The sequence below is a fragment of the Mesoplodon densirostris genome, chromosome 16, assembly GCF_025265405.1.
Source record: "Mesoplodon densirostris isolate mMesDen1 chromosome 16, mMesDen1 primary haplotype, whole genome shotgun sequence".
NCBI classification, from domain to species: Eukaryota; Metazoa; Chordata; class Mammalia; order Artiodactyla; family Ziphiidae; genus Mesoplodon; species Mesoplodon densirostris.
The window spans coordinates 51,017,133-51,038,448 of record NC_082676.1 but is presented as its reverse complement, the minus strand read 5'-3'; the positions used below and the strand labels follow the sequence as shown (position 1 = coordinate 51,038,448).

The 21,316-nt window shown below is 39.3% G+C and overlaps 2 protein-coding genes across 12 annotated transcripts in view; one reads left to right on the top strand and one right to left on the bottom strand.

Annotated features, from left to right (window-relative positions):
- REXO5 (RNA exonuclease 5) overlaps window positions 1-21,316 on the top strand; it is a 70,753-nt gene that overhangs the window by 10,288 nt on the left and 39,149 nt on the right. Inside the window, exons 1-2 of one of the 7 annotated variants that reach the window (XM_060077904.1) lie at window positions 18,544-18,606; window positions 19,001-19,145. In XM_060077904.1, coding sequence (XP_059933887.1) covers window positions 19,005-19,145 — 141 coding nt within the window. In that variant the 5' untranslated portion in view covers window positions 18,544-18,606; window positions 19,001-19,004. The other 6 variants (XM_060077905.1, XM_060077903.1, XM_060077901.1 and 3 more) reach the window with 6 other exon arrangements.
- On the bottom strand, window positions 5,082-18,616 carry ERI2 (ERI1 exoribonuclease family member 2). Of its 5 annotated transcripts, XM_060077912.1 has the most exons (10): window positions 18,441-18,603; window positions 16,101-16,168; window positions 15,931-16,014; window positions 15,265-15,392; window positions 14,446-14,602; window positions 12,962-13,062; window positions 12,412-12,493; window positions 7,037-7,125; window positions 6,716-6,821; window positions 5,083-6,004 (listed from the first exon to the last, which is right to left on the bottom strand). In XM_060077912.1, exons 1-10 carry the CDS (start codon window positions 18,461-18,463, stop codon window positions 5,490-5,492), a joined length of 1,353 nt encoding a protein of 450 aa, XP_059933895.1. In that variant the 5' UTR covers window positions 18,464-18,603; the 3' UTR covers window positions 5,083-5,489. The 5 variants fall into 5 exon arrangements, with proteins under 5 accessions (XP_059933891.1, XP_059933892.1, XP_059933894.1 ...); XM_060077908.1 differs by having other exon boundaries at window positions 5,082-6,821; window positions 18,441-18,613; XM_060077909.1 differs by lacking the exon at window positions 16,101-16,168 and having other exon boundaries at window positions 5,082-6,821; window positions 15,899-16,014; window positions 18,441-18,616.

Here is a 21,316-nt window from a genome sequence, read left to right as displayed (position 1 = left end):
CAAAGAACTACACAGAGGGAAAGGTTTTTAAAGGCAAGACAAGGAAGTCAAACAAAAAAGATTATTTCAGATTTATCTGTGGGGGACAAAGGGGTCTACGTGGCAGACTGCTTCATCTTTCTTTGGGGGACGGAAAGGATTACTTCATTGATGCTGACCAGAAAATTCCATATTGACCAGTTAGAATTACATTCCTGGAGAATGTTGTAAGCTTTTGAGAGACTACAATGCTCCAGGGAGATAGTTATGATTATTATAAGCAGGATAATTCCCAATGTTTGGAGTGTACTTTGGAGCCATGGTCCCCAAGAACCAAACCAATCAAAATCAAATAAGTCAAAAAAAGACTCTGAAGGAGTCGTCTTTTTAAGCCAAGTGGCTTACTTCAGTGGTCTTATGGAACTGAATTTCACCCTTCCCAGAACCTTCCCAGAACTTCAACCTTTCATGTAGGTGCAGTATGTGGTGTTGGCCACAACACAGACACTTCCTTGTTCAGCTAAAAGGCAATCAAGGGCTAACCTATTATCAAGAACAACTTTGGCCAGAGTCTAAGGATTTTTGTTGGATAGCTATTGCTAAAGCAGTTAATTCTGCAGTATTTTCAAGAGTTAAGGAGAGGTTCCTCATTTGCATCTACTCCTAACTAGGGAGTAGGGGTCTGTCAAAGGGAGCTAATTTTGAATCATGAATGCCTCCTGGTTATTTCCGTTTGAATCTGTATAAGGGTCTGTAGGCCACACAGGCAGTTTTATTCGGGTTACCCTTACTTTATATTCCTTTCTTTGTTAAGATCCTCGCTGCAAAATTCCCCAAGTTTGCAGTAGTTAACCAGAGACAGGGAAATGCACTGGGGGTCTTTGGCACCCTGGGCAGATAGGAGTTTTTTATGACAAATCCAGCAGTCTGAGAAGTTACACACACACCCTCCCCCTTAACAAAGGCCTGGGAGATACAATCAATGGTGTCATCTTTCCAGGTCAAAGGAAGAAACAGAAAAAGAGAGGGTTTCATGTTTAGTTAAAGTATCAAGTCTTGATCTGGCATCTTGGAAGGAAGCAGTCTACCTTGATGTCAGCTACTTATCTTCCTAGTCAATTTGATTTGGCATTCTCCAGCGCTTTTACAGGATCAGATGTCAGGGTAGAGCCTTCTTTAGCTGTGAGATGTACATCCAAGGTTCTAGTCCCTGAAGTTTGGCTGCCACCTGGATAGTGAGGAGGACCTCCTTCCAAGGAGATTTACTTTGTTCTTACTAACTCCAAATCAGAAGGGTGGGAGAAAACTGGAAACGTTGGTTTGGAGAGTTGTAGCCAGATTTCAGGAAACTGGAAGGATTTAGAATCCAGTCCAGGGAACTCCCTGGCAGTGGTTAGGACTTGGTGTTTTCATTGCAGTGGCCCGGGTTCGATCCCTGGTCAGGGAACTAAGATCCCACAAGCCGCACGGCCAAAAAAAATAAATAAGAATCCAGTCCAATTTGCAAGTATAAAAGAAAACCTCAAAGACAATCAACAGGATTATAATCTAACATTTGCCTAAATTTCAAATGACCTTTTCCCTTTCGTGTTTTGTTTTTGTTTTTGTTTTTCTGATAAGAATTACCTCCCTGAAGTTTATACTTTAACATTTATATCTCAGAGGCATGGTGAAGGAATGCAAGTTCCTCCAAGAAGGACTTTGGTTTCCTAAGGCCAATAATTTATGTCTTCTGAGATAAATAGGAGATGTTTGGGGATTGGTAAAAGGAATAGGTGAATTTGAACTGCACTAGGCTGTATTTCTAGTTTTTCAAGGATTTGTGAGGTAAGGACAGTGATGCCAAATCCAGCCTCTGTACCCCGGTACCGAATTAAATCTCAGAGACAGAGTTTTAGGTAAAGTAGAAAAGAATAGCTTTATTGCTTTGCCAGGCAAATGGGGGCCACAGCAGGCTAATGCCCTCAAAATTGTGTGTCCCGACCTGGAGGGTATACTGAGTTGTTTTATAGTAATGGTTCATACAGGAGGGCATGATCAGCTCATGGACATTCTTCTGACTGGTTGGTGGTGAGGCAATTGGGAGTCAGCATCATCGACCTTCTGTTTCCAACTGGTCTTGGGTCTATGTGCTTGTGGGCAGCATACAGTTAACTTCTTTCACCTGGTGGGGGTTTCAGTATCTGCAGAAGAGCTCAAAGATATTCTTATGTGTATCCCTTGAGGGGGAACCAGGACCCTGCCCCAAGGCTGCTGCACTATTGTTTCTTGACTGCTCCACCCTTGTCTCTGCATCCCCTCCCTTCCCTGATTGGCAACTGTTTGAACCTGCCCTTTGGAACTCAGGGAAGGTCATGGAGGCTGAAGACTATTTCATTCATCAATAAATGGGAGACACACAAAGACTTTTGTGCCCAGGAGCCCCACAGGGTCCTGCTCAGTTTCAACAGTTGCTCTCAATTCCTCAAAGAACTGGGTTGTAGCCTACTTACGGATTGACATAACCATCCACTTATGTTAGAATGTTTTTCTTTCCTTCTGGGTACATTTAGCTTAGAAGAGAATGTCTAAAATTTTTTTTCTATCAGGCTCTGAATATCAGCTTCCAATTTGGCCAAATTTCTCATTATGAAGTTATGTCAGATTTCAGCTGGGACAAGCAGTGAATACTTCTGACAATATTGAACAACTTCTTGTGTCACCGAGTAGGACCCTATGGGGCCTTCCCAGGACAGACGTTTTCCCCATACCCTCTGCTTTAGCTCCTCTCTGAAGTACCTAGATAACAGTGTCTGATGCACATTTCCTGAGTTGTTTTACAGATGCTAAAACCCCCACCAAATGGAAGACATTAAATACTTGATGACCATGAGCACATAGCCAGCAGGCATACTGGAGCATAAAGATTGATAATGTTAACCCCTGTGACACTGCCCTATTACCTCACCATCAACCAATAAGAGAATTGTGCACAAGCTGATTACATACTCTGTGACTTCCCTCCCTCACCAGGCCTTTAAAAATGCTTTCCTGAAACCCATTGGAGAGTTCAGGCTTTTTGAGCACTAACTGTCCTGGACTTTTTTTTTTTTTTTTTTACATCTTTATTGGAGTATAATTGATTTACGATGGTGTGTTAGTTTCTGCTTTATAACAAAGTGAATCAGTTATACATATACATATGTTCCCATATCTCTTCCCTCTTGCGTCTCCCTCCCTCCCACCCTCCCTATGTCCTGGACTCCATGCTTGGCACCCTGCAGTAAGCGCTGCACTTTCCTTCACCACAACCTAGTGTCAGTAGATTGACTTTAATGCGCATGGACGAGCAGACCCAAGTTTAATTCGGTAACAATTTGACTCAAGAGGTGTCCCCAAGGAGGGTGCAAAATATATTATCTTCACAAGAGCTAGAGTCACTCTCAAAGATAGCCAAAAGAAAGAACCAACCACCTGCATGTCCCAGGTAGGCAAAAAGCCAAGCCAAGCTTTTAGGACATAAAACTAGACAAGCAAGAAAGCAATAGTTATCCTTTGAAGAGAAAGGATTAATAACCAATTGGTCTGGATTTGGAAGGGAAGGAACAGCATGAAATTTTATTTCCCTCTCTTAATTGGGCACTACAGACAGATTCAAAAGAACTTACTCTGATAAGAATTCTCAACCTTGGCCGGCTTCTGCCAGTTTTTCCAGGATCCCATCTGCAGGTTCTGAGTGGTGTTTAAAGTGGAGAGTGTAGCTCTGATATTTACTAAAATTTGGCAAAGTTTTTCATTAATTTTAATTTTAGTTTTCCCTTGGCTGTTTAAGGGAACAACTTAGCAGTTTATCAGAAAATCCCTCAAGAGTCTTGTCAGCTCTGGAAGGTGCCCATACAGGGCCCTCCTTTGAAGGTAGATATGAAGGCATTTGAGTTGGAGTTGAAGAAATATCAAGAAAAATATCCTCAACAATACCCCTCTCCCTTTTTTGGTTGTTACCAAAAACCCACCCCAATGGGTGTCCTGATTCTTTCACCTAGGGTTCATAATAGAACTTTTATATAATTGACTTTGTCTAAAGATGAAAACTTCTGGGCTAATTTTCTTCCCTTGATATGTACAGGTAGAATTTATTCAAGAGCTGCCAAAGACTATTAGTGGGAAGATAAAAAGAAATGAACTGAGGAAGAAAGAATGGGAAACAATTTAAATTCATTACTTATCATGGTATCTATAAAATAAGGCTCTGTAAAACCACAAGATTATGAAAAGGTGACTTTAAAATGTAACAGTATGCTTATAAACTAATTGATTTAAAATATCTTGTGGTTATAACATCATAGGCTGAATTCTGAAATAAAATATTCAGTAAATTCCTCTGCATTAGTGTCAATGTTCTTATAATTTGGTAATATAAATAGAATACCATCAGCTGCCGAGGAATTTTTAAACATATAGTATAGAAGCGTTTCTGAACCAAATCTCTGACGTGTTGGATTTCAAATCTTAGTTGAATAATTCTTCTGATATGTTGACATACAAGTCAGAACCAATTTTCAAGGGTTGAAATAAAACTAAACAAGTTATAAAAGTTTTTAGAAAAACTTAAAATATTAGATTATCATAATTCTCAAAGTACAAAAGTATCTACCTGAAAACAGTCTAGTGATTTTTATTGGTCACATTTTTATTCAAACAATTAAAAATAGTTTAAAATTTGTTTCAAGGTCTAACTGTAAAAGAAGGATATGATATGTTGCACACCTGAAACCAATATAATATCACATGGCAATTATAATTCAATAAAAAGAAACAAGGGGGCCTCCCTGGTGGCGCAAGTGGTTGAGAGTCCGCCTGCCGATGCAGGGGATACGGGTTCGTGCCCCGGTCTGGGAGGATCCCATATGCCGCGGAGCGGCTGGGCCCGTGAGCCGTGGCCGCTGGGCCTGCGCGTCCGGAGCCTGTGCGTCCGGAGCCTGTGCTCCGCAGCGGGGGAGGCCACAACAGTGAGAGGCCCGCATACCGCAAAAAAAAAAAAAAAAAAAAAAAAAAAAAAAAAAAAAAAAAAAAAAAAAAAAAGAAACAAGGATATCATATACTAGTATTGCTGCTTATTATATTTAATCTAATAAATACAGTTTACCAAGTATTTCATTTGTGGCTCTTCAAAAAAGTATGATAAATTTGGCACGGGTTAATATGTGAAATATAAATAAAACAGTGTAAGACATTATCAGAATACTCATTATGTGGGAATTCAAGGGGCAATAAGGATTCATACATGAACAAAAGATAAATTAGATAAATGGTGAATGAAATTAGAAGCCTGTGAAATTCTTTTTTCTATTTTCAGTGTGTGTGTGTGTGTGTGTGAGAGAGAGAGAGAGAATGTGTTGAATAGCCCCAGTGTAGCTTACAGAGCTCAGATACACTATGTCCTCACAACTTGTAGCCCTATACAAATTTTTTTCTCTTTACTGCAGTAAAAGTCACATTGAGGTAAAAACATAGTTTACATGTAAAAAAAGTCAACTCCTCATTGAAGGTCTGAGTCTCAATGAATTTTTAGTAGAAAAATCTACATTTCTGTTACAAATACGGCTTGTTTCTGGAGAGTTAAAAGTGAGTCCCCCTGGGGAATGAGACAGAACTATGCTGTTGGCTGTCTCCTTTTGAAGTGTTTGTTCCCATTTGAAATAACCACAACATTTTCTCTTTTCTTGGTACTTCCCAATAGGACAACAATAGAAGACTTTTCCATGGTTCGGTCCATTATTAGAAGCAACAAGTCTCTTAGATCTTCGGCCACACTTGCATAAAGGAGGTGTTATTTTCCCACCCTTCCAAGGATCTTGTACATTAACTGCACAAGTTAAGATAGAAGGGAGAACCTTCCTGGAAGAACTTCCCCCTGGGGAGCCATTAGATGATGTAGGCTTTTCTTCATGAATAGTGAAGGTCTGTTTTTTTGCTGGTGGGAAAGGTAGGGGACTGGATGGATTCCTCTTAGCAGCACCTAAATGAAGAGGATGTTTCCCCAAAACTAAAGGATGAGACATATTGGCATTAACACTGTTGAAGCTACTTGATTTACATTCAGGTAACTTAAAGTCAAAAGCATCTGAACCTGGATCTTTGGCTTCTTTTATATTATAAATAGTAGTATGTGGACTCTTATATACAATAGACTTAGAGGTATCAGATTTTTGAGGAGTTCCTTCTGTGCCTCCAAAGTTTTCTTGACTTAACATTTCAGATCTTTCTAAAACCATTAATCTTTCTCCAGAATTAAATGAAGTGTCTAAGTTTGAGTCACTAATGGGAGGCATACAATATATATTCTGCTCAAGTTGAGATGATGGCAGTAAAGCTACATCCTCCCAATCAGCCAACATTGGTAAACTGTCAAGAGCAGAACTCATTTCCATATCAGAAACATTATTAACAGATGAAATGGTAGTTGAAACAAGTATCAATTCTGAACCAACTGTTGAAGACTCAGAATTGGTATTAAATGCAAGATGTTGGTTTTGCTTCTGCATAGGTGTATTCAAACTGGAAGACTGTAACTGCCCCAGAGAGGTCCACGACTTAGTATTAAAAAGAGATAAACAGCTTTTGACATTCTGACAGCCTGCTTTTACATTGTCCTTTAGTTGTAAATGATCTTGCTGTACCTTTATAGGAAAATTCACACCAACTGACTTCATTTGCACTTTCTTGTAGGATTTTATTGTATTTTTAGGCTCCCTACCATATACGCTGGGATCATGAATGCTACTGTTGCAGGCTGTTATTTCTTCAACTTGATCCATATTCAAATTTCTGGTGAAAATGTTAGGATTCCTCTTAGTGGGAACCTATGATTTCACAGACAAATCCAACAGCTTTAGACATTCTGCATTCATAATTTCTTTAGTACACATTGTATGACAAAAAAGAAAAATGTCATCATTGATTGATTTATAAATGATTGATTTATAAATGTCATCATACATGACATCTACATTTCAACTTGCCTATGATTACTTCTGGAGTTTGAAATAACAGAATAAAGAGGTAAGACACCACTAACCTTGTTCAAGGACCTTGTAATTTTCATTAAGCAACCATCCCTGATCATTTTCCAAGCAAGAAGGGCAGTATTCCTAGAATCATCCAACCCTGAGGAAAGAGATATCAAACATTGAATTTAGTGGTACCAGTGTAAAGAAATATAGCAAAAAATACCACCACTTAAGCAGAAATTGGAACATACTGTTGGTTTTCTGATCATCTACTAATTTTAATCATGAAAAATGGTCTTGTAGAAAGCTGTGGCAGCCTTACCAATGAAAGATTTCCCACATTTACAGAGGAGGAGGTGAAATTTTGTTAGTTCGAAAATATATGACCGAGTCCTGCACACAGTGTCCTGGGAGTGCACGGAGAGTGGCTGCCCATAGGAGACCTACAAGCAGATGCCAGGCCCAGCCCCTTTTGTCTCCCAGGAGTGTGCGGATAGCCCTCACCCCTAGGAAATCCACAAGAAGCCACCAAACCTGCCCCTGCTGTCCCGGGAATGCGTAGAGACCACCTGCCCATATAAGACCCGAGAGCAGGCGCCAAGCCCTGCCACCACTGTCTTGGGAGTGTGTGAATAGCAGTCACCCATAGGAGACCCACGAGCAGGTATTCATCACTGGTACTCGCCTGTAATTTTCTTTTTTTGTGGTATCTTTGTCTGGTTTTGGTATCAGGGTGATGGTGGCCTCACAGAATGAGTTTGGGAGTTTTCCTTCCTCTGCAATTTTTTGGAACAGTTTCAGAAAGATAGGTGTTAGCTCTTCTCTAAATGTTTGATAGAATTTACCTGTGAAGCCATCTAGTCCTGGACTTTTGTTTGTTGGGAGTTTTTAAATCACAGTTTCAATTTCATTACTTGTGATTGGTCTGCTCGTATTTTCTATTTCTTCCTGGTTCAGTCTTGGGAAGTTGTACCTTCCTAAGAATTTGGCCATTTTTTACAGGTTGTCCATTTTATCGGCATACAGTTGCTAGTCTCTTATGATCCTTTGTATTTCTGTGGTGTCAGTTGTAAGTTCTCCTTTTTCATTTCTAATTTTATTGATTTGAGTCCTCTCCCTTTTTTTCTTGATGAATCTGGCTAAATGTTTATCAATTTTGTCTATCTTCTCAGAGAACTAGCTTTTAGTTTCACTGATCTTTGCTATTGTTTTCTTCGTCTCTATTTCACTTATTTCTGCTCTGATCTTTACAATTTCTTTCCTTCTACTAAGTTTAGGTTTTGTTTGTTCTTCTTTCTCTAGTTGCTTTAGGTTCCTGAGGTAAGATTGTATTGCTATAAACTTCCCTCTTAGAACTGCTTTTGCTGCATTCTATAGGTTTTGTATCGTTGTGCTTTTGTTTTCATTTGTCTCTAGTATCATTCTTTAACACCATACACAAAAATAAACTCAAAATAGATTAAAGGCCTAAATGTGAGACTGGACACTATCAAACTGTTAAGAGGAAAACATAGGCAGAACACTCTTTGACATAAATCGCAGCAATATCTTTTTTGATCTGTCTCCCAGAATGATGGAGATAAAAACAAAAATAAACAAATGGGACCTAATTAAACTCCAAAGCTTTTTCACAGCAAAGGAAACCATAAACGAAATGAAAAGACAACCCACAGATTAGGAGAAAATATTTGTCAACGATGTGACTGAGAAGGGATTAGTCTCCAAAATTTACAAACAGCTCATGTGGCTTAATATCAGCAAAACAAACAACCCAATCAAAAAAGGGGCAGAAGACCTAAATAGACATTTCCCCAAAGAAAACATACAGATGGCTAAGAGGCACATGAAAAGATGTTCAACATCGCTAATTAAGAGAGAAATGCAAATCAAAACTACGATGAGATATCACCTCACACCAGTTAGAATGGCTATCATCAAAAAATCCACAAACAATAAATGCTGGAGAGGGTGTGGAGAGAAGGGAACCCTCCTACACTGTTGGTGGGAATGTAAATTGGTGCAGCCACTGTGGAAAACAGTATGGAGGTTCCTTAAAAACCTAAAAATAGAGCTACCATATGATCGTGAAATCCCACTCCTGGCAGGTATATGGAGAAAAACATGGTCTGAAAGGATACATGCACCCCAATGTTCAGTGTTGTTTCCAAAACATGGAAGCAACCTAAATGTCCATCAACAAAAGAATGGATAAAGAAAATGTGGTACATATATACAATGGAATATTACTCAGCCATTAAAAAGAATGAAATAATGCCATTTGCAGCAACATAGATGGACCTAGAGATTGTCATACTGAGTGAAGTAAGTCAGACAAAGATGATTATCAAATATCACTTATATGTGGAATCTAAAAAAATGATACTAAATGAACTTATTTACAAAACAGAAACAGACTCACAGACTTAAGAGAACAAACATGATTGGCAGGGGTGAGTGGGGAGAGGGATAGTTAGGGAGTTTGGAATTGGCATGTACACACTGCTACATTTAAAAAGGATAACCAAAAAGGACCTACTGCATAGCACAGGGAACTCTGCTCAGTATTATGTAACAACCTAAATGGGAAAAGGATATGAAAGAGAATAGACACATGTGTATGTATAACTGAATCACTTTGCTGTACACCTGAAACTAACACAACATTGTTAATCAACTATACTCCAATATAAAATAAAAAGTTAAAAAAAATAACCCTATAGGATCATCTCAATAGATGCGGAAAAAGCTTTTGACAAAATTCAACATCCATTATAATAAAAGCTCTGCAGAAAGTGGGAATAGAGGGAAATTACCTGAACATAATAAAGGCCATATATGACAAACTCACAGCTAACATCATTCTCAATGGTGAAAAGCTGAAAGCATTCCCTCTAAGATCAGGAACAAGGCAAGGCTGTCCACTCTCACCACTTCTATTCAACACACTTTTGGAAGTCCTAGCCACAGCAATCAGAGAAGAAAAAGAAATAAAAGGAATCCAAATTGGAAAAGAAGAAGTAAAACTGACACTGTTTGCAGATGATGTGATATTATGCATAGAAAATTCTAAAAATGCTACCAGAAAACTACTAGAGCTCATCAATGAATTTGGTTAAGATGCAGGCTACAAAATTAATGCACAGAAATCTCTTACATTCCTATACACTAACAACGAAAGATCAGAAAGAGAAATTAAGGAAACAATACCATTTACCATTGCATCAAAAAGAACAAAATACCTAGGAATAAAGCTACCCAAGGTGACAAAAGACCTGTACTCAGAAAACTATAAGATACTGATGAAGGAAATCAAAGACGACACAAACAGATGGAAAGATATACTGTGTTCTTGGATTGGAAGAATCAGTATTGTCAAAATGACTATATTACCTAAAGCAAGCTACAGTTTCAATGCAATCCCTACCAAATTATCAATGGCATTTTTCACAGAATTAGAACAAAAATTTTAATTTGTATGGAAACACAAAAGACCCTGAATAGCCAAAGCAATCTTGAGAAAGAAAAAGGGAGCTGGAGGAATCAAGCTCCCTGACTTCAGACCATACTACAAAGCTACAGTAATCAAAACAGTATTACACTGGCACCAAAGCAGATATATAGATCAATGGAACAGGATAGAAAGCCCAGAAATAAATTCACACATCTATGGTCAATTAATCTATGACAAAGGAGGCAAAAATATACAATGGAGAAAAGACAGTCTGTTCAATAAGTGGTGCTGGGAAAACTGGACAGCTACATGTAAAAGAATGAAACTAGAACATTCTCTAACACCGTATACAAAAATAAACTCAAAATGGATCAAAGATCTAAATGCAAGGCTGGATACTATAAAACAGAGGAAAACCTAGGCAGAACACTCTTTGACATAAATTGCAGCAATATTTTTTTTTGACCTGCCTCCTAATGAAAATAAAAACAAAAATAAACAATTGGGACCTAATTAAACTCAAAAGCTTTTGCACAGCAAAGGAAACCATAAACAAAACAAAAAGACAACCCACAGAATTGGAGAAAGTATTTGCAAACAAAGTGACCTACAAGGGATTAATCTCCAAAATACATGAACAGCTCAAGCAGCTCTATGTCAAAAAACCCCCAAACAACCCAAATGAAAAATAGGCAGAAGACCAAAATAGACATTTCTCCAAGGAAGACATACAGATGGCCAAAAAGCACATGAAAAAATGTTCAACATCACTAATTATCAGAGAAATGCAAGTCAAAACTACAGTGAGGTATCATCTCACACTGGTAAGAATGGCCATCATCAAACAGTCTACAAACAATAAATGCTGGAGAAGGTGTGGAGAAGAGGGAACCCTCCTACACTGTTGGTGGCAATGTAAATTGGTACAACCACTATGGAGAACAGTATGGAGGTTCCTTAAAAAACTAAAAATAGAACTACCATATGATCCAGCAATCCTACTCCTGGGCATATATCCAGAGAAAACCATAATCTGAAAAGATACATGCACCTCAATGTTCAGTGCAGCACTGTTTACAATAGCCAAGACATGGAAGCAACCTAAATGTCCATCAACAGAGGAATACATAAAGAAGACATGGTACATATATACAGTGGAACATTACTCAGTCGTAAAAAAGAATGAAAGAATACCATTTGAAACAACATGGATGGACCTAGAGATTATCATACTAAGTGAAGTATGTCAGACAGAAAAATACAAAATATCATATGATACTGGTCATATGTGGAATCTAATTTTTAAAAAAAGATACAAATGAACTTATTTACAAAATAGAAACAGACTTACAGATATCGAAAAAACCTTATGGTTACCAAAGGGGAAACGTTGCGGGGAGGTATAAATCAGGAGCTTGGGATGAACATACACACACTACTATATATAAGACAGATAACCAACAAGGACCCACTGTATAGCACAGGGAACTCTACTCAATATTCTGTGATAACCTATATGAGAAAAGTATCTAAAAAAGAATGAATATATGTATATGTATATATGAATCACTTTGCTGTATACCTGAAACTAACACACCATTGTAAATCAACTATATTCCAATAAAATTAAAATTTAAAAAATATATATATGACCAACATCCTGTAGGGACCATGTTTTATGAGTAATCTAATAGTCTTGCTCAGTTTTTTTCCTAGTCCACTGTATTATTTGGGCATTTGTTTATAATCTTCATTTGATTTGGCTAATTCTTTTCAGCAAGTAGAAAGCCACTACATGACAGTCTTTATCTTACAATATTTTAAGAAAGTGGTAATTTGAAAATCTTGGAGACAATTTGAATTGTATAGATTAGGGCTTTTTTCAGGCTGAACGATATTCCTTGTTAATGACATCATCAAAAAATGAGGTTCAAATGAAAGACTGTATAAAAATAGAATGACTTACATAATAAAATTTTAAATTATACTAACCGAAATGTTCTCGTCCCAAGAATTCTATTCCCACTTCCTGCAGGGCACCACTTAGTCCTTTTGGTTTTCTCCTATAGAAAATCTAGTCAAATAAAAGACAATATGTCTTAAAAAATGATTACTATTTGAAAGGCTATGTATTTTTTTAAGTTTTTTTTAAAAATATTTATTTATTTGGCTGCGCAGGGTCTTAGTTGTGGGATCTTTGTTGCAGCACGTGGGATCTTTAGTTGTGGCATGTGGGATCGAGCTCCCTGACCAGGGATCGAACCTGGGCCCCCTGCATTGGGAGTGTGGAGTCTTAACCACTGGACCACCAGGGAGGTCCCTTAGGGACTAGGTATTAACCATTTACTTCTCATAATTTTTATTCTATTAGATTTGGAATGTGCTTATTTTTGTGTTGTTCTATATACTTTAAGAAAAGTATTTATGTGAATGTTTCAAAACAAAATATTTTGTTTGTAGAAACTCATACCCATGCGTGGGATAAAGTTTAATCATTTTTCAATAGAAAGAAAGTGAACATGCCCCCATCTTTGACCCTTACCTTGTAAGTTACTCTGAGATCAATCCAAGAATTAAGGAACACAGGTTTTAACAACTGTTTTCTTTTACACTCATACTCCAGGCAAACCCCCAAGTCCCAGTCTGCATTAAGTATATTAAAATAGAACAAAGTCAATGATGCCAGAAGTTTTTACTTACGCTATCATTTACAAATAAAATGGTGAAAGATGACATAAAACAGAATAGCAGGACTTAGAATAATATATGAAAGCATATATTATAATAGTATACTATATTTTAAATATAATATATACTACATATGGTATATATAACATACTATATAATATATAAAAGAAGAGTAAGATTTAATTGTCCTGGTAATATCTAACAATTATTCATAACTTACTATTAAGAAATTAGGTTGGTAACTAAGTTTCAAAATGATTTCTTAAAAACCCACTAAAACACAGATACTTCAGAAAGAAGAGTAAGGTGTCACATTACAAGGCCTAGATGGAAAAGATGATCTGCTTTCAACATTCTAGAAAATATTAATGTAATTGAGAAACCAAACATCTTATAGGAACCCTTTTGGGCTATACCCCACAGGCCTGCAAGCCCTGTACTTGCCCAACCTCAAGATAGAATAAAGAACCTGAATCAGTGACACAGACATCAAGGATTTACTGAACAGGGGGATCATACATGTCTGAAGCAAGGTCTTGGAGCGACACTCCACCACGTGAAGCAGATGGCAGCAGTCTTCTGCTAAGTGTTACCAGTCACAGGGGGAACTGACATCAGGTTGGCTCATGAGTTCCCAGGGAAACCAGCTGAGGAGCAAGCCCTTATGCCCCTTTGATAAGCTATCATGGTGGAGATATTCTGATCTAAAGATTAGAACAATCACTAGCTGGGGCCAGGGGCAAGTATGTATTAAGAGGGGAGGTCAGTCATGTGAGTAGGGTGTAAGTAAAGCAGGGACTGGTCAATCAGGGGATGTACAGAGAACAAGAGAACAGCCATCTTGAGTGGCCTGATCATACAGACCCAAGACTATCGGTGCTATGCTATCAGTGGCACAGCACTGCTATCAATGGCTATTAACGGGAATGCTCTAACATGGGCATAGAAAAGGTCTACTTTAAATGGCCCATTTTTTCCTTGATGTCTACATTAGAAGTGTGAAAGTATAAAAGCAAAGGTTATGAGTTGAATAAGGCTCTTTTTTTTTCAAAGTTGTAGAAAATAGCATGCTAAGAGTTTTCACCAGTCTTTGCCTGGATTCAGGAGAACAGAGAGGAGCAGTCTAGAAAGACTCTTTAAAGTTAGGGCTTAAATTTTTAAGGCATTTAAAAAATTTTAAATATGAATAAATTTACTTTTCTTGGTTAACATCTGCTAGACACTTAGATTTCTTTTCATGGCCCAGGAAGCTAACAAGTATAATTCCTACCAGAGATAAAGAATTACACAGTGGCAACACTACTCATTTATGATTGATAGATACAATTTTTTTTTTACCTGACCAAGTAACAAATGCACATAATTTTACTTCAGAAGTAGAAATATCTGAAACCCTAGTAGCAAAAATAATTTTCTTCTGTTGCTGAATCTTCTGAATCCATTTACAGAACTGAGATAAGCAAATCTTCAGAGGGACTCCTTCATCAACTTGAGCCTGAATAGAGTCATAAAATCTGAGTTCAACAACTGAATTCCATAATTATTGAGCACATAAGTAGGCAGTGTGGGGGGGGGGGATATACAACAAAGAAGAAGAAATTCTAACTGGCAAAGAGTTCATCTAGTGAAAAGATGTTAAAACACATGGGAGAGAAATAATATAATGGTTAGAATTCGGCAAGGTAAGAAAAACTCAGTTGATCAATCTAAATCACACAGAAGTACAATAAATATATCTCGATCGACAGAAATTTGATGTCACTTAATTTCCATAAAATATGGAAATTGATATACATCTTTATAACACTATTCTTTCTTTCTTTTTTTTTTTTTTTTTGGCCACACCACGTGGGATCTTAGTTCCCTGACCAGGGATCGAACCTGTGCCCTCGAAGTACAGAGTCTTAACCACTGGACCGCCAGTACAGTGTCTTAACCATGGGGAAGTCCAATTCTTTCTAATTTTTAAAGATTCCAATGGGCTTCTGGAGGGGACATTATTTCTCCTAACAGTGAATAAATCTAATTCCAAATGGCATATAGCTTTTATTTTCTTTTTGAAACTGATTTCTGAATTTTAATATCTGCATCTTGCCTGCTTTTTTTTCGTTGGGGTGGGAGGATGAGAAGAGAAGTGAGGAAAAGAGAAGGGCATACCTGCTTTATGCCTGTTAGTTCCATGCAAAATTCAGAAAGAATTGGATGTTCCTGAGGCTGAACATAAGCATGGAACTCAGATTCAATCTCTCCAGTTGATGTGTTTAGCAATATAGCTGGAAATTCAACTACGTGAAAGAATCATCAATTGACACTTGAATATACAATTGTTAAATTAATGCTGCAATCACTCTAAATTAAATATATATTACCATCATATAGCATTCATTATTAAACAATCATTGTTTTAGTAAAAGCATATTAAAATGACCAAAGCAGTGTAATGTAATGGTTAAAGTTATGACAAAGAATAAGTCAAACTATTAAAGTTACAGGTATATCTACTTAAAACTCTTGAATATATTTCCATAATTAAATATGAAGACCATATGAAAATTGAAGCATACTTCTTTTTGAAAAGGCATTATGTTTTTTTCAGTTTCTATGCAATTGAGATTTTGTATATAATCCTAAAACAATTATTTTATATGCTGACACATTTAGGTATTAGGTTTTTGGGTTTTTTTGTCAAGTCAGATTTTATAGTAAATTACCAATTCATAGATCATTTTGTTTTCTTTAACTGTTAACTGTTTTATATCTATAAACTTTAAAGTAACTTATCTAGTGTTACCTTTGGCCATTTGCAGTCAAGTTCAGACTTACTTATTTCCTGGCTATGGTGGCGTTTCCCATCATTCCAACAAGTCGACTCAAAATCAATGACAATTAAGTAGTCAAACAACTGCTCTGCAAAAGATCAGAGTGTCCTTATGTTTTACCAGTGTTAAAAATGCAAGGCTACAGAAAATAAAGAAATGAAGCACACTACTTACTAGATTTGCTTCTTCCTAGATTTCCATTTGCCGGTGCAATTGACTTTCTCCTAATTAATCCAAGCTGCCTAAAAATGTAAAACAATCCAGGTATGCTCAACAAACTCATTCATACTCCTGCTTATATAAGCTAACAAACTGATGGTATAACCCTCATTATTAATGGATTAATGTATTGTGATTGAGAGGAAATTGAACTAGACTGGTTCTTTGCACTCTTTTGACTTTAGTAATCATTCTACCTGCATGGGCCTCAAAGTGCATATCTGCAAACTTAGACCAATTCTTTGTGCTCCCCTTATTTTACAGTAATACTGAGGAACTCAAGTGATTTTAAAGATGCATTGAAAAGCTAAGTTATTTTTGCTTTTGCATTTTTCAAGCCCTTGCTATGTGTACAGCACAGCTGAGAGGAGACAGGGCAGGTCCAGTCTTCTAGGAGCTTAAAATATCTGGGTAAAGAAACTAGATATCCATAGCAAACTACTGAAAGGTAATATATGATAAAGGATCCTTAAGGGCAACATGCTAAGTCCACAGAAAGGGAAGAGCTTGTTACCTGGAAACTGTGCTCCCGTCTTGGTGGCTGTCAAGCCAAAAGACACAACCAAGGCAAAGAGTGGGAGAACGGGGTCTTCCCTGGTGGCTCAGTGGTTAAGAATCCGCCTGCCAATGCAGGGGGCACAGGTTCGAACCCTGCTCCGGGAAGATCCCACATGCCGCGGAGCAACTAAACCCGTGCGCCACAACTACTGAGCCTGTGCTCTAGAGCCGGTGAGCCACAACTACTGAGCCCATGTGCCACAACTACTGAAGCCCACACGCCTAGAGCCTCTGCCCCGCAACAAAGGCAAGCCACAGCAATGAGAAGCCTGCGCACCGCAATGAAGAGTAGCAATCACTCTCTGAAACTAGAGAAAGCCCTCGTGCATCAACGAAGACCCAACGCAGCCAAAAATAAACAATAAAATAAAATAAATTAATTTTTTAAAAAAGAGCAGGAGACGGAAGGATTTATTACTTGTAGCAAGTAAGTAGAACAGCGGGGATCCTTTCCAAAGCAGTGTTTCTCCCAACTGCAAAATTGGGGAAGTTTTCAGCTAAGGGTACATGCATATTCATGAAAGATTCCAAGCTTTAGCTGATACACGTCAAGAGGGTCAAAAAGGTGGTTGAGCGCCTCAGGCTAATCTTTACCACTGAAACAGAACTAGGAGTCTTTTCTTTGGCCGCACCACGTGTCTTGCAGGATCTTAGTTACTCAAATAGGGCTCGAACCCGTGCCCACTGCAGTGGAAGCGTGAAGCCCTAACCGCTGGACCACCAGGGAATTCCCAGAACCAGCGGTCTTTACAACTAATATATTATCTTTGCCACTGTTGCTTCTCTTGCCTAACAGTCGTTTGTTTCTGCATTCTTTTGTTCCTTTAAGATCATTACTTACTGAGACCTCTTCAAGGACAATCATTGTGTCCAGGCTTAGATTACAAAATGGCTTCGGCCAAAAATGGCTTCTCTTATGTTAAGAAAGCCATGCCTGGTTCTCTTTCTCCAGGAAACCCCTACCCTAACTGCTTACATGCTTACTGAGGTCCTAAGTGCCCTGAGACAAAACTACTGTGCTAAGTAGAGTTTAACTAGGTAGACACCTCCTGTTCTAGTTTTTTGTTTGACCTGTGATGGGGAGTTGAGAATAATGGGTAACACCTACTGACTGCTCACTACATAGTAGGCACTGAACTAAGATGGTGATCTCCTTTCATCCTCAACAATTGTACAAAGTAGTCACTTTTGCTACCAATATTTAATGGATGAGAAAACGAACTCAGCAATTTGCCAGAAAACACATATTTACTCTGTGAACCAAGGATCATCCAACTGTGAAACCCATGCTATTCACTAATGCATTATACTGCTTCTATTAATCACAAACGTGAACAGCGTGCCCAAGAATCAAGAAAAAGGCCACAATGATTCACATTGTGAATTAAACGGATCACGAGTAAGTGGTGGGGTGAACGGCTTGATGAGTGCGGTCGGGCCTCCCTGCGACCTCCGAACGGCCCTCCAGGGTCGTTCTTAATAGTTTCCCGAGGCCTGGTATAGGCAGACTGCGGCTCAAGGGCACAGAATCGAGAGCCTTGGTCCTTCCACGCTCGCGCAGAGGGCTGCCTGAGGCTCGAGACTGAGGTCCAGGCAGAGACCTTTCAGCCTGGGCTGGCCAGTACAGGTTGGGACGCCCGAGCTGCAGAGGACGGAGGCTGACAATGCGAACTCCGACGCGGACGCCAGCGCCGGACCAGGACCGACCCCCGCGCCGCCCGGAGCCCCCTAGCGTACCGTGCAAGCTTCTTGGTCGCCATTCCCGACGCTCCTTTCTCTTCCCAGCCCAACTGCCGGAAGTCGCTGTACTCCCACTTCCGGCCCTTTCAAACGCCGCGCGCCGCTGAGGAGGTAGCTACACAGTCGGCTCCGCCCAAGGCTGAGGCAGCGGCGGTGCTTGTCGGTGCTGTCCCCCCTGCTTCTCTTCGGCGTCTTCGGGGAATCTGGGGCGTGGGGAGTGGTTTTGTCAGGGAAGCAGCTAGACAGCGCCCCCTTTCCCTCTCTTCCAACAGGCGGAGGCGCGTTTGCGGTTGGGGAAGCGTATCGAATCCGGCCTCCGGCGTCAACTGTAAAGCCGTTTGGCTTGGTGCGGCGTGGTTTTCTGCGCCGCGTTAACGGGGAAGACCGTTGGCACCCTCCCTTTCCGCGGCGGGCGGGGAGCGCTTCGTAAACTGAATTAGGCAGAGGATCTGAGGAGGGTTGTAGGCTGTCGAAGCCCTTGCGCTCCCCACTCAGGAGACGGCCCGGGCCATCTGGGCGTCGTGGTTTTCTCATCTCTAACCGATCTTTCTCCACAGGCTCATGGAGCCGGAGAAGGAAAGGACCGGGAGGACCCCCAAGAAGGGCAGGAAGAGGAGGCGGGTCCCGAATAAGCTGGTCGGGGCGTCTGAGGTGTTGAGAGACCGTTGGGATCTTGAGGAGAGGCATCAGCCCGAGACCAAGGTGAGCAACGGGGTATCCCGAGTGGGCGGCCCGAGGCAGTCTGGAGCTCCCAAATGGTAATACAGTACCACATACCTTAGGGCTGATATTGGCGCTTTACAACAGGTATTGTGCCTGGCACACGAGAAGAATGGTCGTTCAACAGATACTTATTGAAGTCTTCTGTATGCCAGGAATTGCTGTAGCTTCTGGAAGTATCCCAGTGCATAAAAGCACAAAATCCCCTGCACTTGTGCAGTTTACATTCCCATGGGGGAATAAGATAGATGATCATCTCTGACATTTATTGAGAGCTAAATAATGCCTTTCATCCCTTTAGTCATCAGATTTCTATTGTCTTCCTAGGCACTTGAGGTACATCAGTGAATAAACAGATCACTACTACCTTTCTAGTGGAGAGAGAAAGAAGATAAACGATAGATAATGATAAATCAGTTATATAGAAGGGAATTAGTGCTATGGAAACGTTTTTTAAATGGGATTCCTTTTTCTTTTTTTTTTGGCCTATCCGATTGACAAAGCAATTTTTTAAAGGTTAACGTGGTAGAAAGTCGAAGGAAGTTGACAATCTCATCACTTTATTTTGAAACAAACTTAAAGAAAATTTGCAAGGACGGTATCAAAAACTACCCCCCCAGCCAACATTTGAAAGTACTGTAGTTGCTAACAGAATGCCTCCCCCCACCCATATTTTAGTGTTTACGTATTTCCTACAAACAATCTACATAACTAAAATGCAACCATCAAAATCAGGAAATAACATGGATATATTGCTACCATCTAATACTCAGACCCCATTCAAGTTTCTCCAGTTGTTCTAAAAATGTCCTTTTTAGCAATAAGATCAAGTCTAGGATCACGTGTTGCAGTTAGTTGTCTTGTCTCCTTCAATCCAAACAACTGTTCAGTCTTTTCTTTGACATTTGTGACATTACTACCTTTGAAGAATCCTGGACCAGTTATTTTGTAGAAGTTAGGTTTGTTTGTTTCCTCATTAATTAGATTCAGATTATACATCTTTGGCAGGAATATCACAGAAGTGATATTCTATTCTCTTGTATTTTATCAGGTTGTACACAAGTTTGATTTGTCCCATTACTGGTGATGTTAACCTTGATAACTTGATTAAGAACGTGTGTGCTAAACTTCTCTAAAGTTACTCTTTTTCTCTGTTATTTTGTGGGGAGATGCTTCCTCATTAAACTTGCAGTTTATTCATTTTTTTATTAGTATGAATTTGTGGATATCTATTTTATTCATTGAGTTATAATCCATTACTGTATTTATTTTGCTGCTCAAAATATCCCAGATTTGGCCATTAAGCTAGCTTCTGTGTCCCTTTAACATGCTTGAGCATTTCCTTATTTTTCTGGCACAAAAAGATGTTCCAGACTCTTCTGTCCTTTCCCTGCCCCAGCCCTGGAATCGGCCACTTCTTCCAGGAGACCTAGTTCTTTTTAGTGGAGAGTGACATTTAGAAATCAAGATCTGGGTGCTAGATGTGTTTATTGCTGTTGGTATGTCACTACGCCCAAAAAGAGAGCTAGGAAATATGTGTGTATATGTTTATACACACACGTATGTTTACATTTAAATATTTTTCTGTATACATATTGAAAAACTGTGAATTCATATCAATATCTCTACTTTCAATCCAATTCCACAGGGTTCATTCTAGTTTTCTCCCTTTTCATATTTATAACTTCCTTATATAACAGTGAGAAACCTGACTCCCATTATCTTCAATATATTTGATCAGTCTCCCATTGCTGCCATTGCCCCATACCCTCACACCTTCCTTACTCTGCTTGGGCCCTTGTCATTCTGTATCTTATACCAGGTCACTCTCCAATCTGAATGCCTTCATTGCTGCTGTGACAAGCTACTACACTCACCCTTCTCACATGGACACCCGCACCCTTTTCAGGCTTTGAATTTGGTGACGGCTCTCTTTGTCCCTCAGCATTGATGCCCTCCTTACTGTAAACAATTTCTGACATCTGATGCCAGCCTCACTGCTCTCCAGTTGCCACTGCATGGATGCCCTCCTCATACCGCTCAGGCTTTGACACTTCACATTGGGCCACTGTCCTGCGTATATATCCTGGGTTCCTACCCCTAGTCCTGGGCTTTCTCCCCTATAGGATGCTCTCCTCACCCTGCTCAGCCTC